Source organism: Penicillium mononematosum, assembly GCF_028829835.1.
Source record: "Penicillium mononematosum strain IBT 11891 chromosome Unknown utg000002l:1.0-8112719.0:1.0-8118358.0, whole genome shotgun sequence".
Classification (NCBI taxonomy): domain Eukaryota; kingdom Fungi; phylum Ascomycota; class Eurotiomycetes; order Eurotiales; family Aspergillaceae; genus Penicillium; species Penicillium mononematosum.
In genome coordinates this window covers 2,905,286-2,919,523 of record NW_026643272.1, presented here as the reverse complement: position 1 = coordinate 2,919,523, position 14,238 = coordinate 2,905,286, and the positions used below count along the sequence as shown (strand labels likewise).

At 49.2% G+C, this 14,238-nt stretch overlaps 8 protein-coding genes across 8 annotated transcripts; 3 read left to right on the top strand and 5 right to left on the bottom strand.

The window, feature by feature from the left end:
- Positions 1 to 120: 120 nt before the first annotated feature.
- N7519_002877 (Zn(II)2Cys6 transcription factor) lies at positions 121 to 1,801 on the top strand (the record flags this gene model as incomplete). The annotated part of the gene is made up of 2 exons (XM_057289655.1): positions 121 to 921; positions 974 to 1,801. 2 exons carry the CDS (start codon positions 121 to 123, stop codon positions 1,799 to 1,801), a joined length of 1,629 nt encoding a protein of 542 aa, XP_057150857.1.
- A 55-nt stretch (positions 1,802 to 1,856) lies between these two features.
- N7519_002876 (oxidoreductase, short-chain dehydrogenase/reductase family) lies at positions 1,857 to 2,818 on the bottom strand (the record flags this gene model as incomplete). Its single annotated transcript, XM_057289654.1, has 3 exons — positions 1,857 to 2,097; positions 2,159 to 2,707; positions 2,769 to 2,818. The coding sequence occupies 3 exons, from the start codon at positions 2,816 to 2,818 to the stop codon at positions 1,857 to 1,859; spliced, it is 840 nt and encodes a 279-aa protein (XP_057150856.1).
- Positions 2,819 to 3,546: 728 nt separating this feature from the next.
- N7519_002875 (aldehyde dehydrogenase family protein) lies at positions 3,547 to 5,121 on the bottom strand (the record flags this gene model as incomplete). Its single annotated transcript, XM_057289653.1, has 4 exons — positions 3,547 to 3,660; positions 3,720 to 4,143; positions 4,194 to 4,666; positions 4,720 to 5,121. 4 exons carry the CDS (start codon positions 5,119 to 5,121, stop codon positions 3,547 to 3,549), a joined length of 1,413 nt encoding a protein of 470 aa, XP_057150855.1.
- Positions 5,122 to 5,294: 173 nt separating this feature from the next.
- Positions 5,295 to 6,172, bottom strand: N7519_002874 (type 1 glutamine amidotransferase; the record flags this gene model as incomplete). The annotated part of the gene is made up of 3 exons (XM_057289652.1): positions 5,295 to 5,551; positions 5,647 to 5,877; positions 5,932 to 6,172. 3 exons carry the CDS (start codon positions 6,170 to 6,172, stop codon positions 5,295 to 5,297), a joined length of 729 nt encoding a protein of 242 aa, XP_057150854.1.
- A 446-nt stretch (positions 6,173 to 6,618) lies between these two features.
- On the top strand, positions 6,619 to 8,277 carry N7519_002873 (Glutamine synthetase beta-Grasp; the record flags this gene model as incomplete). The annotated part of the gene is made up of 6 exons (XM_057289651.1): positions 6,619 to 7,039; positions 7,092 to 7,354; positions 7,406 to 7,458; positions 7,516 to 7,680; positions 7,829 to 8,194; positions 8,247 to 8,277. The coding sequence occupies 6 exons, from the start codon at positions 6,619 to 6,621 to the stop codon at positions 8,275 to 8,277; spliced, it is 1,299 nt and encodes a 432-aa protein (XP_057150853.1).
- A 743-nt stretch (positions 8,278 to 9,020) lies between these two features.
- N7519_002872 (cation efflux family protein family) lies at positions 9,021 to 10,470 on the top strand (the record flags this gene model as incomplete). The annotated part of the gene is made up of 2 exons (XM_057289650.1): positions 9,021 to 9,335; positions 9,400 to 10,470. The coding sequence occupies 2 exons, from the start codon at positions 9,021 to 9,023 to the stop codon at positions 10,468 to 10,470; spliced, it is 1,386 nt and encodes a 461-aa protein (XP_057150852.1).
- A 1,185-nt stretch (positions 10,471 to 11,655) lies between these two features.
- Positions 11,656 to 12,125, bottom strand: N7519_002871 (uncharacterized protein; the record flags this gene model as incomplete). The annotated part of the gene is made up of 2 exons (XM_057289649.1): positions 11,656 to 12,051; positions 12,111 to 12,125. The coding sequence occupies 2 exons, from the start codon at positions 12,123 to 12,125 to the stop codon at positions 11,656 to 11,658; spliced, it is 411 nt and encodes a 136-aa protein (XP_057150851.1).
- A 580-nt stretch (positions 12,126 to 12,705) lies between these two features.
- Positions 12,706 to 13,764, bottom strand: N7519_002870 (uncharacterized protein; the record flags this gene model as incomplete). Its single annotated transcript, XM_057289648.1, has 2 exons — positions 12,706 to 13,499; positions 13,557 to 13,764. 2 exons carry the CDS (start codon positions 13,762 to 13,764, stop codon positions 12,706 to 12,708), a joined length of 1,002 nt encoding a protein of 333 aa, XP_057150850.1.
- Between the last annotated feature and the right edge of the window lie 474 nt (positions 13,765 to 14,238).

Genomic DNA, 14,238 nt, shown 5'->3' with positions numbered 1-14,238 from the left:
AAGTTGTAAACGCTGCGGGAGTGCCAAGGTTACCCCACACTTTCTTATCAGTTCTGCACAGAGATACGATTGGTGCTGAGATCCCCTGTCCTGCCTTCTTCTGATCTCCTTAAATCAAATATGCCGCCAGATCGACGTGTGCAGCGAATTGTCCGAGTAAGAACTGGTTGTTTGACTTGCAGGCGTCGCAAGAAGAAATGCGACGAGACACGTCCAATCTGTGCTGGCTGTCAGCGCAATGACCTGGCCTGCCAGTGGCCTCCAGATGTACCTGGCAAGAGAGATCCCAGCCACGAGCACGAAACTCAAGCATCTGCGGCAGATGAGTGCCGACCGAATATTTTCGATGCCATTGAGCAGCTCGATGAGATGTCGATGCCTAGGAGTCCCTTATCGCAACGAGCGCCATCTGTTGCATCTAGTGCAGGGCACTCAGTGACTATTGGAGACCACTTTGAAGATACGACGCTGCATGAGGAGACCCATAATCAACGCCGACTATCAACAGCTACAGGGGCTACCACTACCAGTGATGCTCTTGTCGCCTCTGTATCAATGGGAAACGTGCTGCCGCGCAGCCTATCCCTGCTGCCTGGCTATGATGCCGAGTCCTATCAGCTTCTCAGTCATTACCTGGCCACAACGGCCGACTGCATGGCGAATGGCTCCACGCCTATCAACCCCTTTCTGGTACAGATTGTACCCCTGGCATTTTCTAGTGACTTGTTATTGCAGCTGGTAATCACTCAAAGCGCCGCTCACCGCGCATTTCGATCACGGGACGAATCAGATACAATTGCCCACAGCCACTACACAAAAGCCCTCCAGCATTTCCGTCGTGGAGTAACGGACTTTATCGACGGGAAAGAATCGAACCCTCTCATGCTCCTAGTGGGAGCACTTCTGATGTGTTTTACCGAGGTAGGAAATCCATGATTCGAAAATGATGTGTTCGATAGTCTAACCAAACCAGACAGCAAAGGGTGATATGAACGGGACAATATTCGACCACTTATCCGCCGCAAATTCACTGTTGGTCAAACTGCTTGCCCAGAGCGACTCAGCGGTTCCACGAGACTTGAAAGATTTCGTCATCGAATACTACACCTATACTGCGACCGTCAGTATGATTTCGATCGATGCTCGCTTTAGTGGGCAGCTCTTCTTAAACTTGGATCTTGAGCAACGGTCGCGCGAGTTGCTTCGAACCCAGTACGTGGGCAACCTGTGCGGTTGCTGGCTGGAACTATTGCTGCTGATCCCGTGTATCTTCGATCTCGGTCGGCAGTGGATCATGGATGATACGCAAGCGGTCATTCCAACAGCTGATGATATTGCCATGCTCGCATCCATCCAAGCCCAGATTCTACGCTGGTCGCCTTATCCCAATGTCGGGACGGAGGTCCGTCTAGCTGGGTTAATCTTCCAAGAAGCCATACTCGTCTATCTATACACCTCCCTAGGTGGCTTCCAATACACCAGTGATGGAATGTATAAAGGCATGGTGGAAAATGCAGTGACAGAAGCCATGTCATACTTGGGTGAGCTGTCTCCGAGTGCGCGCATCAACTCTGGCCTCTGTTGGCCGATTGCTGTGGTGGGTTCATGCCTTCTCAACCCCGACCAACAAGACTGCCTACGAGGACGATTGAATGCCATGACCGAGACATTTGGTCTTGGAAATATGCACCGAACACTTTTACTCCTCGAAGCAATGTGGCAATCACCTGCGTCCGAGGCCGGGCCTTGGAATATTTGTCGAGCAATGCAGCAAAACCAAATATGGATCTCATTTGCGTGATGTATTGTCATTCTGTTACTCATATTATGTACAAAACTACCAAGTCGCCATCCATTCATGCAGCCAAGTTCTTCGGTGCTTCCGTCGCCGGACCCTCCGGCGTAACATATGCCTTTGTCAAGCCACCATCGACGACGAAGTCAGTAGCATTCACGAAACTGCTCTCGTCACTAGCAAGGAAGATCACCGCATGGGCCTGTTCAACTGCCTCACCAAACCGACCGGTAGGGAAATGGACCTCACGACGGAAACGCTTTTCCTTATCATCACCAAGCCAATCCTGCAAGAGAGGCGTGCTATCTAAATGTCAGTTCCATCGAAGGTTATAAACGGGAAAGGGGCAAAATATCAACATACTTAAGAGGTGCAGGACAGAGCGAATTGAATCGGAAACCCTCGCGGGCATGGACAATGGCCAGCTCCCGAGTCATTGCTAATACAGCACCCTTGCTAGCGGTATACGCCAACTGCGGCGTCGCAGCCCCAACCAGCGCAACCATACTAGCAGTATTAATCACGCTAGCGCGCTTCTTGCCATGCCTCCGGAATGCGCGCACAGCATGCTTGGAGCCGTACCACACGCCCTTCACATTGATATTCATTGTGCGATCCCAGATATCCTCGGGACACTCCTCCGAATCTCCATCCTTGGGGTGCATGATTCCAGCGTTATTGAAGATGATATCTAGTCCACCCCAGGCGTCGAGATGAGCGACTGCTGCTTCGATGTGGGACTCATTCGACACGTCGACGACTTTAGTCTCGACTTTTCCGGTGCGGGTTGAGGCGGGCACGACACTGTTCACTTTGGACAAGGCTTTGTTCAAGCCTTCGTCACTGATGTCGGCCATTAGGACGGAGGCGCCTTCACGGAGCATGAGGATTGTGGTTTCAAGGCCAATGCCTCTGCTTTTGTTAGGTGTGTCTTTGATTGTTCGGTTCGTCATAGGTGATTAGAGACACATACCCAGCTGCGCCGGTAACGATGGCATTCTTGCCTTCAAGACGCCCGACCATTTTGATATTGCGTGTGTGATATGATAGAAGGAACTAGAGAGAAACTGGAACAGTTTGCTGGAATAGTTTTCAGTAGTTGACAAGAGTGAATAAGACCGGGAGGGGTAGGCCCTTGGTAAAAGCCTGAATTTATACCATTTCCAGTCTCCAATATACAGCCCACATGATAAATTAGACCCAGTCATGGAGTCCACGCGCTACATTCTCCATTCCCTTTTTCTCGTTTCAATCTACAATAATGCGGTTTGAATTCAAAGCTCTATCGCGCTCCTACTACCCCGCCCGCCGGCGCGGTGAGCTCGACATGCGGGGCATGAGGGGTAGCTGTCAGGTAGATCTTCTATCATTTAGGTGCATGAAGCGTTTCCGGGTATCGTGGACTATCTTTGGTGGGGTCTCGCGGCTAAGGCAGCGCGGTCCGGGACCGCGCTATAGTGGGGCATATTTGGATGAGCTTCATACAATATGTTGGAGAGTACTCCGTATGTTGTACGGAGTATGCAGATATACATGGATGTTCATACGACTCATCCGTGGTACCTCAATTGTAAATCCCCCCGAGTTGGCTATGGTGTGTTGTCTTGTGGTTCTAAGTCAAGAGTTATAGGAGACACTGGGCATGCTCGGACGGTTAGATAATAAAATAATTGAATGAATCTAACAATATTGAAATAATATTGAACTGTTCCAAACTATGACACTATTTAACCATTTCCAAAACGAATTACTCATGCCGAGCCATCCTTGATGTGGTAACTCTTCAGCTTCACGAATCCATCGTAACCCCGTGGCCCAAGAGTGCATCCCAAACCTGATGTCTTCCAGCCAGTCCAAGCAAGATCCTAATATGCAATATTAGAACCAGTGACAAGTCGATTTAGAAATTGGAGAAATATCTTACCGGGCTCGGATAGTCACAGCGATTAATGAACACTGTACCGGCCTCAATTTGATCGATCAATTCCTCTCCGCGAGTGATATCCTTCGTCCAGACGCTCGCCGTCAGACCATAATCACTATCATTCATCAATGTAATAGCTTCCTCGTCACCGGATACCTTCATAATTGGCATCACAGGACCGAAAGTCTCCTCCTTCATCGTAGCCATGGTATGGTTGACATTGGTCAACACAACCGGAGAGACAAAGTTCCCTGTTTGGAGCTGAGGGTTGCTCGCCACCTCGAAGCTTGGATTCTGCGGAGTAGAGTTGACAGCTCCTTTAGCAATTGCATCCTTGACATGAGCAGCGATCTTTTCCATGGCCTGCGTTGAGATGACAGGGCCTGTTGTTGTGCTTTGGTCCTGCGGGTCACCGAGTTTATACCTGACTGAATGTCAGAGAGATATCCTTCTTTTGAACGTAATCAAACTCACGATTTCAGCTCCTCCTGCACAGCGCAAACAAAGTCATCATAAATCTTCTCATGCACGTATACCCGCTCTATGGAACAGCAACTCTGTCCGGAATTGAAAACAGCTCCGTCCACGAGTTGCTCTGCGACGTGCTTCACGTCGGCATCTGGCCGAACATATGCAGGATCATTTCCACCAAGCTCGAGGTTGACGGGCTTGATGTGCTTGGCGGTTGCCTCCCTGAGTCTGACTCCACCTGCAGTTGATCCGGTAAATGAGACAGATTGGATCTCAGGGATCTGTGCCACCTGGTCCAAAACATCCAGGTTTCCAACATGAATGACCTGAAGGACCTGAGACGGAAGCCCTGCCTCGGTAAAGACCTCGAGTAGTCTATTTCCAAATAGCGGGGTCTGCGGCGAAGGGCGCAGGATAACGGTGTTACCAGCAAGAAGTGCCGGGACAAGGGCATTGACAGTAGTTAGGTAAGGATACTATTATATCGATAAGCAAGTCTGAGAATACATCAATAGCAGTGCTCACTCACATTCCAAGCACCCGCAATAAGCACTGGCCCCACGGGAACACGCTTGACCATTCGCCGGAAGCCGGCTTCTGGCCGACCAGGGAGATCGGACAGGCTCTCTTCCGCAATATCCATCAAGTACTCAGCGCGCAGACGCATAGTGTTGATCTCTGATGCACAGTACCGGATGGGTCGGCCCATTTGTGCAGTCAGTTCTCTGGCCAGATCATCGCGACGCTGCTCAATAATGTCCAGCGCTCGTTTCACAATGCTTTTCCGATCCTCCAGAGAGGTTGTTCTGTAGGACTCAAAGGCTTGCTTTGAGGCGACGGCAACTTTGATAGCTTCTTCGAGTGAAGTGCCAGGCTGGTCAAAGATGACCTTGTGCGTTGAGGGGCAGATAGTTCGAATTTGGTTTGACATAGCGCAGGTTGTGTATCTGGTATTGGAAAAAGAGAAGGATCCCAAAGGTGGGAGAGGTGGGCTTTATAGCGCGGAGCCGATTGCGCGGTTGCAGATCTGACAGCTTATAGTTTTATTATTTTATTTTATTATTCCACTTTTATCCTTTGTCTCTTGATTCGTATCTGCTCGAACTACTTGGTCTTCGCATCTAATATGAATCTTGCAATTACCTTTGCTATCAACCACCCATCATGGGAATCGCCCACTCGGGACAACCCATCTTTATACAATTCATCATCAAACAACCCATTCTCATGTCTGGCTTCGAGCAGAAATGACATGATTCCTTCATTGTATTCCGGGTGCCCTTGTACCGATAGCACTCGCTTGGGCAAGTAAAGACCCTGAGCTTCACACTTTGGACTTGTAGCCAGATTCGTGCAATCAACTGGAACATCGAAGACAATATCCCGGTGCATTTGTTGAATGTTCTGTATTCAATCAGGATCCCGCTCAATTGAACTTATTCGGGTATTTCTTCACTTGCCAGTGTATCCTTTCCAAACAGCTCTTTCCCGGCGTCAGTCAGGGTGAGCTTCTCGACAGAAACCTCCCACCCAGCATCGTTTCTGCCAACTCGAGCTCCCAGCGCCCGAGCAAGAATCTGATGCCCAAAGCAAATCCCGACCACGGGCTTCTTGTGTGTTAAAACAACCTCACGAACGTTGCTTGTGAGATCACGGATCCATTGATCGTCAGCCCAGGCGTCATGTTCTACCAACTAACATCAGTTGCCTTCTTCGGATATTGAAATGGATAATAACATACTGCTTCCTGTCAGAAGAACGGCGTCGACGTTCTCAAGATCAGGAAATCGGCTATTGTCCACCATCTGATGTTCACTAAATTCGACTATGACGTCTTTGGACTCAGATATTTCCAAGTCTTTGAAGCCCTGCCTCAAAAGGGCTTGGAACATTGCGTAGTAGTCACCATATTTATCGAGGACAGGCTGGATAGGCGTGTCACACACGAGAATGGCGACATGAATGCGAATGGAGGGTGTCATATTGGAGATGTGTACTTCCGCTTTAGATTCACCATGGAAAACGAACCCATCAGGTTAATATGTTTTATCTCAATTTCGACTCTCAAGTTTTGTTCCTACGTACCATTTCGACACGACGATAAGCGCGCTGCCCACTGACCCCACAGCGCGGACCGCGGAGCATCTCCGAGAGAACGTCCGGTGATAGCTTCACCGATGACGTTCATTGTTTTGCGTGTAAAAATATTACGCGCGATCGTCTGCCCTCTGCACCGCGCGGGATTATTTTCGACCTCAGAGATGCGCGGCATTAATGTTGACCACATGTTGGACCCGCAACCTCAGCAACCCACTACTCACGCAATTGTATAAAGCCACAGGGCCGGCGAAATGTCTGTCTCTTTCAATTCGAACCCCCACTGTTGGACTAGGTCAATTAGTGCTGCTATTTGTTGAATTTTCTCAGAATGACGACGCCCACCATGATCACTGTCGAATCACTCCCCAACCTTCTCGCTGACGACATCAAAGTCAAAGTCGCCGGTATCGACAGCGATGGCGTGCTGCGTGGCAAGGTTATGGCCAAGGAGAAGTTCCTTGGGATTGCGGAAAAGGGATTCGGCTTCAGCTCAGCCCTTTTCGGTTGGGACATGCACGATATGCTATGGACAACCGATGCTCGGGTTGCACCCCGGGAGTCAGGGTACGCAGATTTCCTGGCTGTCCCAGATCTGAACTCGTTCCGCCGTCTACCTTGGGAAGAAAACATTCCGTTCTTTCTAGTGCGATTCCTTGATGATACACGTCCGGTTTCTGCAGATGGGAGGAGTATGTTGAGGAGTCTGTGCGATAAGCTTGCAGGGGAGGGACTTCATGCTTTAGCTGGAGGTAAGTCATTGGAAAGTCCGGTGAGGGGATCTGAAAGGCTGATATCAGACAGTCGAACTTGAATTTATGAATTTCCAAACCCCTTCTGAAGACGGATACGGCAGTGCAGGCTCCCAGCATCCCAACCTCGCTACTTTCCTAGAGAAAAATGCCCCTAGCGCCCTTCGACCAATTACAGCTGGAATGTTCTGCTATAGCTCAACGAGACCGGTTGCCAACAAGAAGTACTTCTACGATATTTTCAATACAAGTGCGCAGATCAACTGCGGCATTGAAGGATGGCACACTGAGGGCGGGCCCGGTGTGTATGAAGCAGTATGTCATCCATCCAGGTCCTTCCATGAACCCATCTGACACTCCACATAGGCCTTGAAGGTTTCTGAGATTAGCGAAATGGCAGACAAAGTGGCATTATTCAAGTGAGTAGGGCAAACCCCGCAAACCGTCGGTTGCTTCCAGAGCTAATAAGTCGACAGACTCTTAACCAAATCCCTAGGCGTTGACCACGGCGTTACACCATGCTTCATGGCTAAGCCCATGCAAGGCATGCCAGGCAGCTCCGGACACATCCACATTTCACTTGCTGACAATGATGGGAAGAACCTGTTTGCAAGGGAGACACCCGAGGCAAACCCCCAATGGTCCGACATCGCACACCTTTCAGACACAGGACGTCATTTCCTCGCAGGGCTTCTAGAAGCTCTCCCAGATATTACTGCCATTGTTTGCGCCGACTGTGAACTCGTACAAGCGCCTCGTTGAGAACTACTGGGCACCTGTGCACATTAGCTGGGGACTTGAGGACCGGATTGCCTCAATCCGTCTTATCACGCCACCAGTATGCAAGCCAGGTGCCACGCGTTTCGAAGTCCGCATTCCTGGAGCTGATCTACATCCCCATTATGCGCTGAGTGTCATCCTGGCAGCCGGTTGGAGGGGTGTACAAAAAAAGATTGAGATCAAGGTCCCACCGATGTCTGCACGCACTCCCGGGGACCGCCCAGAACTTCTTCCCAATACTTTGGACAAGGCTTTGGACCGATTCTCGGCCCCAGGAAGTGTTGCACGGGAGATTCTGAGTTCGGAGTTTGTAGATTTCTTCACAGCCACAAGACAGCACGAATTGGGTCTTTGGAGAGAGGCTGTGACTGATTGGTAAGTCGGAAATATTGTGCCACCTGGGAATACAAGACTAACTCGGTTATAGGGAGTTGAAGCGATATATTGAAATAGTGTAAATTTGTAAATTATTGCTGAACGTCGCGAAGCAAATTGATTTCATGACCCCGACTTTTGACTTTTGCTTCAAACAAATCAGTTTTACCATACATTTTTCATCTTGACAAACCCTAAGAATACTTTCTCAAACAATATCTAGGAGAGAGGAGACAACAAGTCTGCTTAGTGTGTGTGTAGGTAACCAATTTGGATGTTTGCCATGGATACGCGAGTCCTTTCCGATGGACTCATGTGCCTAACCCCTTAGGCCCATGTTCGGTATAGCAACTACTTCTCTCTGTGTATACTAGCTGTTACTGAGATGAAGTCCGAAAAATAGCTGCTCAGTATGGAACAACCTTGGAAGCCCTGGGGGTCCCCACGCCCGCTTATGGTATGACAACCACAACCAATGAAGTCTTTCGTAACTGTGCATGTTTCTGCAGGTCATAGGCTTGTATCAAATAAGATTTAACCCTATTGGGACAGTAAATTCTGAGACTCCTCTCTCACCTCTTGTTGTCCAAATAATCCCCATAGACCTACCTTCATGCATTCAATCACTTATTTCAGAGGCTAAGATACAGAAATGCGCTAAGACTTTTAGGTTTCGGGGTGCCTTTAGGCCGCCCACGTGATGATCGGCAGAAACACCGGGGCTCATCCGGGGGGTTGATAACCCCAGAACTTACATATGTATGTGCTCATGTGTATATACATAGGAACCATCAATTCATAACGACATTCTGTTCGCAAAGCCAGAATGGCTTCGAACCTTCCTCTCCCTCTCCCGCCGCGCACGCCCACACCGCCAGCGGATGACGAACATGCCTCCCAGATCAACTCAGGGATACCCATTGATCGCAATTCCTTATCGCCGCTTAAGGCTTCATTTCCGAAGGGTATCATGGATTCCGAACGCAGAGATACTCTGAGTCCCACGAAGTCCTCTTTCAATTTGGCAACCTCGCCTGAAGATGCAGAGACACCGGTCGAGAATGGTTCGGGGGACACTTCCCCCGCCGGGCCATTCAATTTCAACACTACTGTTATGGCAAAGAGCCCAGTGGTCAAGTCGGTTAGTTGAATAGCGCCGGTGACCTGTGATGGTGGCAGTGCTAACTTATTCCCTTGTGCTTCAGAACATGGGACAACGCCGTGGCCACAAGTACAAACACAGTAGCATCTCGCACCAGATCTTCCTCGAGCCTCCTCCTCGCGCGCCCCTAGCCCTTCCGAACTCCCTGCCCGTGCCAACTCTGAAAGAGTGCAGATCTAGCATGTCGAAGGACCAGAAGACCCGCTTCTGGTGGAGTCTATGCCATATGTTCGTTGCGGCGTACACACTCTGGACTGCACATGGCTCCTTGGCCATGACAGCATTGTCGCATCTGATTCTATTCGATTCCCTTGGGGCGCTTTTGTGTGTTGCGGTTGATGTACTGGGCAATTTTGAGGTTTGGAAGAGATCGACTATCCGCCACCCGTTCGGCCTCGAACGTGCAGAGGTTCTAGCCGGATTCGCGATGGCTGTGCTTCTTTTGTTTATGGGGATGGATCTCATCTCCCACAATCTGCAACATTTCCTCGAAAAGGCTGGACATGAGCCTCACCACCCGCACGAACATGATCGGGTTTCTCTTGGTAGTGTGGATGTGACTGCAGTTCTAGCTATTTCATCGACGCTTGTGTCAGCAATTGGTCTCAAGAACCATGCTCGAATTGGGAAGGCTATGCGATTTGGGTATATCCAATCTCTTCCATCGGTCTTGAGCAACCCATCGCACTTCCTCACCCTCTCTTGTTCAACTCTGCTGCTGCTTTTACCTCTGGTCTCAATCCGGATCTATGACTGGCTCGATAAGCTCCTGTCCGGCACCATTGCCTTCTCCATGTGCTTCCTAGGAACTCGCTTGGTGAAGACTCTAGGTTCCATGCTTCTGATGTCCTACTCCGGTCAAGGAGTTTCTGATGTGATCAAGGATATTGAAGCCGACGCTGCCGTGTTCGGCATTGATGACGCTCGATTCTGGCAGGTCCATTATGGCCTATGTATGGCAAACCTGAAGCTCCGAGTCAATGGTTCTGAGGATAATCTTGTCCGCCTACGGGAGAAGATATCCAGCTTGATTCGCAACAGACTGGGTGGCGGATATGGTGCCGGGGGTCAAAGATGGGAGGTATCTTTGCAATTCACGATTGAGCGTGCATGATCTCTTCAATTTCGATGGCTGATGTCTAATCTGTTCATTGTGCATATGTCTTATTCTACGGGATACCCCTGTATATTATGAACGTTCACTTCGTAGCCAACATAGATTCTTCCAAGTTCAATAAATCAGTATTCGAGGGTACATATGTATTTACGTATGTAGTTAGATATGTAACGAATGTACAGTAGCAGGTAAAAAGCAAACCTCTTGGTACAGGCGGGCGGCTACAGGCAAGTCGGCTGGGCTAGATGGCTTAACAGTCGAGATGTACAAACTCTTGGCGCGGGAGACGGATGAAGAGGGGGGAGTCTCCCTTCATAATTACCTTCAGGTCCAGTTTGCACATCCTCGTATAAAAAGCTCGTACACTAATTAGTTCATCTTCTACTCTAAAGGCGTTATAAACTTTATAATTTGAACTCAGAATCAGAGCAATGCTATAATCGAGCTGTGGGGGTTATTCAAACATATAAATCGGAACACTCAAATATATTGTTTACGGAGGTAAGCAACGGAGCTCCTCCCGCCATATTTTATACCAGTCGACTAAGGAGCTTGAACATTTACGACTCGAGCATCTTTTGAATAGTTTTAATGACGAATATATCAGTTGTACATAACGCAATTCGTGGTGTAGTAGAGCTCACTTACATGATAGCAATGGGGAATTGTATGAAGTTCAGATATCACCTAGTATTTATAGTCACGAGTGTATATTACAGTAAAGAGCAACGTCAAACCTTCTTAATGAGGCAAAAGTCCTATGTTCGTCGCCCTAGACCCAAAGGTGCAGTTTGAGTGCTTCCTGGACCGTGTCCTGCCGGGAGGCCCATTCCCTTTCTGCATTTACTCTTCTGCCATTGCCTATGTGGAAGACCGAATTCGAAATACGATGTGTTTTCTGGTGTTGATTCGGAATGAGTTTCTTGGTGTAAATGAGCATCAAATTATTGAGGTCACTGTATAGTAGGAAACATTATGTTATGAAGAATAATCTCATGGGAACCATAGCCCAGGAAGTACTCGGTAATACCACGCTGATAACAGTGGTCAAAGCCAAGTAAAAAGTACATAAGAGAAAACGGACAACAAAAGAACGTAGGTATCGCCAATCCAAGGCATTCATAGAATCCAAGGTGGCAATCTCGACAGTTGTCATTGCGTAAGAACCAAATTTACGCATTTTTAGTGGAAGCCGTGGCAAGCCAGCTTGAAGGAGACATAGCCAGGTTCAAGGATGTCAGGGAGACACTGGCCCTCGGCGAAGGGGCCGTGGTGGAAAGGAAGGAAGTGCACAGGCTCGCCGGCGCAGCCATCGTTGTTCCAGATGGTCACACCGTGGCAGGAGAATGTGTCCTCGGTGTCCATGCGGGCGCGGAAGGAGTAGTTGTCAATGCTCCAGTCGCGGTTGACGGTGGTCTTGTCACAAGTGACCGGAGTGGCGCTCACTTCAGCAGAGAACTTGGGCTCGCCGAGTGCGGGGTGGCCAACGTCGCACTTCTCCCAGGACAGGAAACTGACACTGGCGACAGGGAAGCCGGCGTAGGCAGTCATGGCAAAGGTTGCCGCGGTGGCAAGGGTCTGCGTTGTGTTAGCAAGTTGTATACATCTGAGTGCAGATGATAGATGGATGGAATCACCTTAGAGAAGTGCATCTTGGTCAAGGATCGTGGTCTGGTAAAGAAAGTAATTATTCGGCTAGGAAAGGCGTTAAAGATAGTGTCGATGGTATGAAAAATAATTAGGTTGAGGAACCTGAAGGGGAACTGCGTCTCATGGTATTTAAGAAGCAATGGGCCGCGATGATCATTCTGGGTTGGGTAAACATAGTCCCAAAACACAGCTGTCTCGAGCGTGTGGAATGTAGGAATTTAATAGTGTATTCAGGTACGAAGTAGTATTTTGCAGCAAAGGAGGGCACTGGAGGGAAGGGGAAAAGGGTTGGAATGCGTAAAATCAAAACCGTCTTGGCAGGTAAATGTTGATCTCCCACAAGAATGATGTACAGATTCTGACAAAGGGCTCTTACAAAGGGCCAAATCAGCTCCCCTTGGGACCAAAAGAGTGTGCGGTCTGATGGTTTGCTGGACCATGTACTGCGGGAAATCTATAAACCCCTGCGGGATATACCTGGCTTAAAGCATGCGGCATGGGACATCTCGATGGAATCGTATGGGTACATATAGTAGTTGAATTCAAATTGCCCTGGCATAAACACTCCTTATTATATGATAGCTAGAAAATAGCCATGCAGTTAGGTGGACTAGACACTCCCCGGGAGCAGTTCAAGGGACTACTCGAGATAAAGAAACTCCAACGGCCCAAACGCTTGCACGTCGCAGCCAACTCCTCCAAATCAAACATCTCCCCGATAGGAACACCCCACCCAGCCAGAAGATGATGATGCAAGTCAAACTCTGGGTTCAGAGCCGGGTAAACCTCAAAGCTCACAGCATCGGATGCAACAGCCGCAAAATGATTATCCCATATAAAGCGCAAGACCCGCTCACTCTGCTCAATTCCAGCATGCTGCGGCATGGCCTGCTGACTATAAGCCACCCGATCTTCGACCGACATCCGCTCCCACGTTCCAGGCAAGCCAACCCGCAAGAAAAAGATATCTCCTTGCTGGAATTTGATGTTGCATTCGCGCGCGATCTCCTGCACCTCGTCTAGTGAAATCATCTGCCGACTCAGCGCATTTACGCTGATGCCTTTCTTCTCAGCGTAGGAGACGTAATCGATGAGCACGCCGCGTCCGGCAATACCCTTCTTCGCCCAAAACCCAATGCCAATCCGCGACGAGTTCTCATCTAGAATTTCCTCTGCGCTCGTGCCGCCATAGAAGAGGCGTCTGTCTTGGTCTTCCGGTGTTGGCGCTGGCGCATTGTGGTGCCGGAGGCCATCCCACTGAGAGGACTGCTGTGGATTGAAGTGGTACTCGTCATCAAAGGCGTTGCCCTCGGCAACCCATTTGACACAGTGCTCGAATGGTTTGCGACCGAACCCTGATTTCACGAATCGTGAGTCTTATGTTTTCTTATTTTATTCGATGTTTATCCGATGGTCAGGTGCCCTTATTTTACCTGGTGGGTTCAAATTCTCCATGTTCCAGTTTAAGCATACCCGCTCGCCGGTCTGGATTTGTGTTCGAGCGGCTTGAGCAACTAATCCGGGTGTTAGAAGGCGGAGCATCCCCAGCCCTTCTTCTTCTGACCCTGCGGACGCAGGCCAGAACCGACGCTTGTCGGGGAGATCATCGAATGTCTCTGGGAGATTAGGAATACCGGACATGGTTCGGGTGGAGAGGATTGGAGAAGTAGATTAGCTGAACAACTTCAATGCTTCAAATAGCACTAGCTAATTCAAGTAGTGAGAGTAGTGAGGGGTGACCCCCTCACCTCGGAGGAAGTCCAGTCCCTTGACGTGGGTATGACCCCCGCAATAAGAGCTCATTGCCAATTTAGTCGAATCAAATGGGGACTAAACCTGAGCTCAATGGTCTTTTGCCCAGGGCTTGTTCGGCCTAGATATCAACAATGCAGAATAAGATACAAGATCTGATTAAGTCTTGCCAAGAGAACCGATGTAGAAGTTGAGTTCTGATGCATGGACCATGCAATGCAAATGAAGACGGCAGGGTCTATGAGAGCTCCGTCTGTGTCGGTAGATATCCCAAATCCTTTGTTATTCCCTCCTCGTTCCCTCCTTCCTTCCCAACCTGCCCTGTGTAACTTGCTAGCGTGGCAATGAGGTAATTGAAATCAT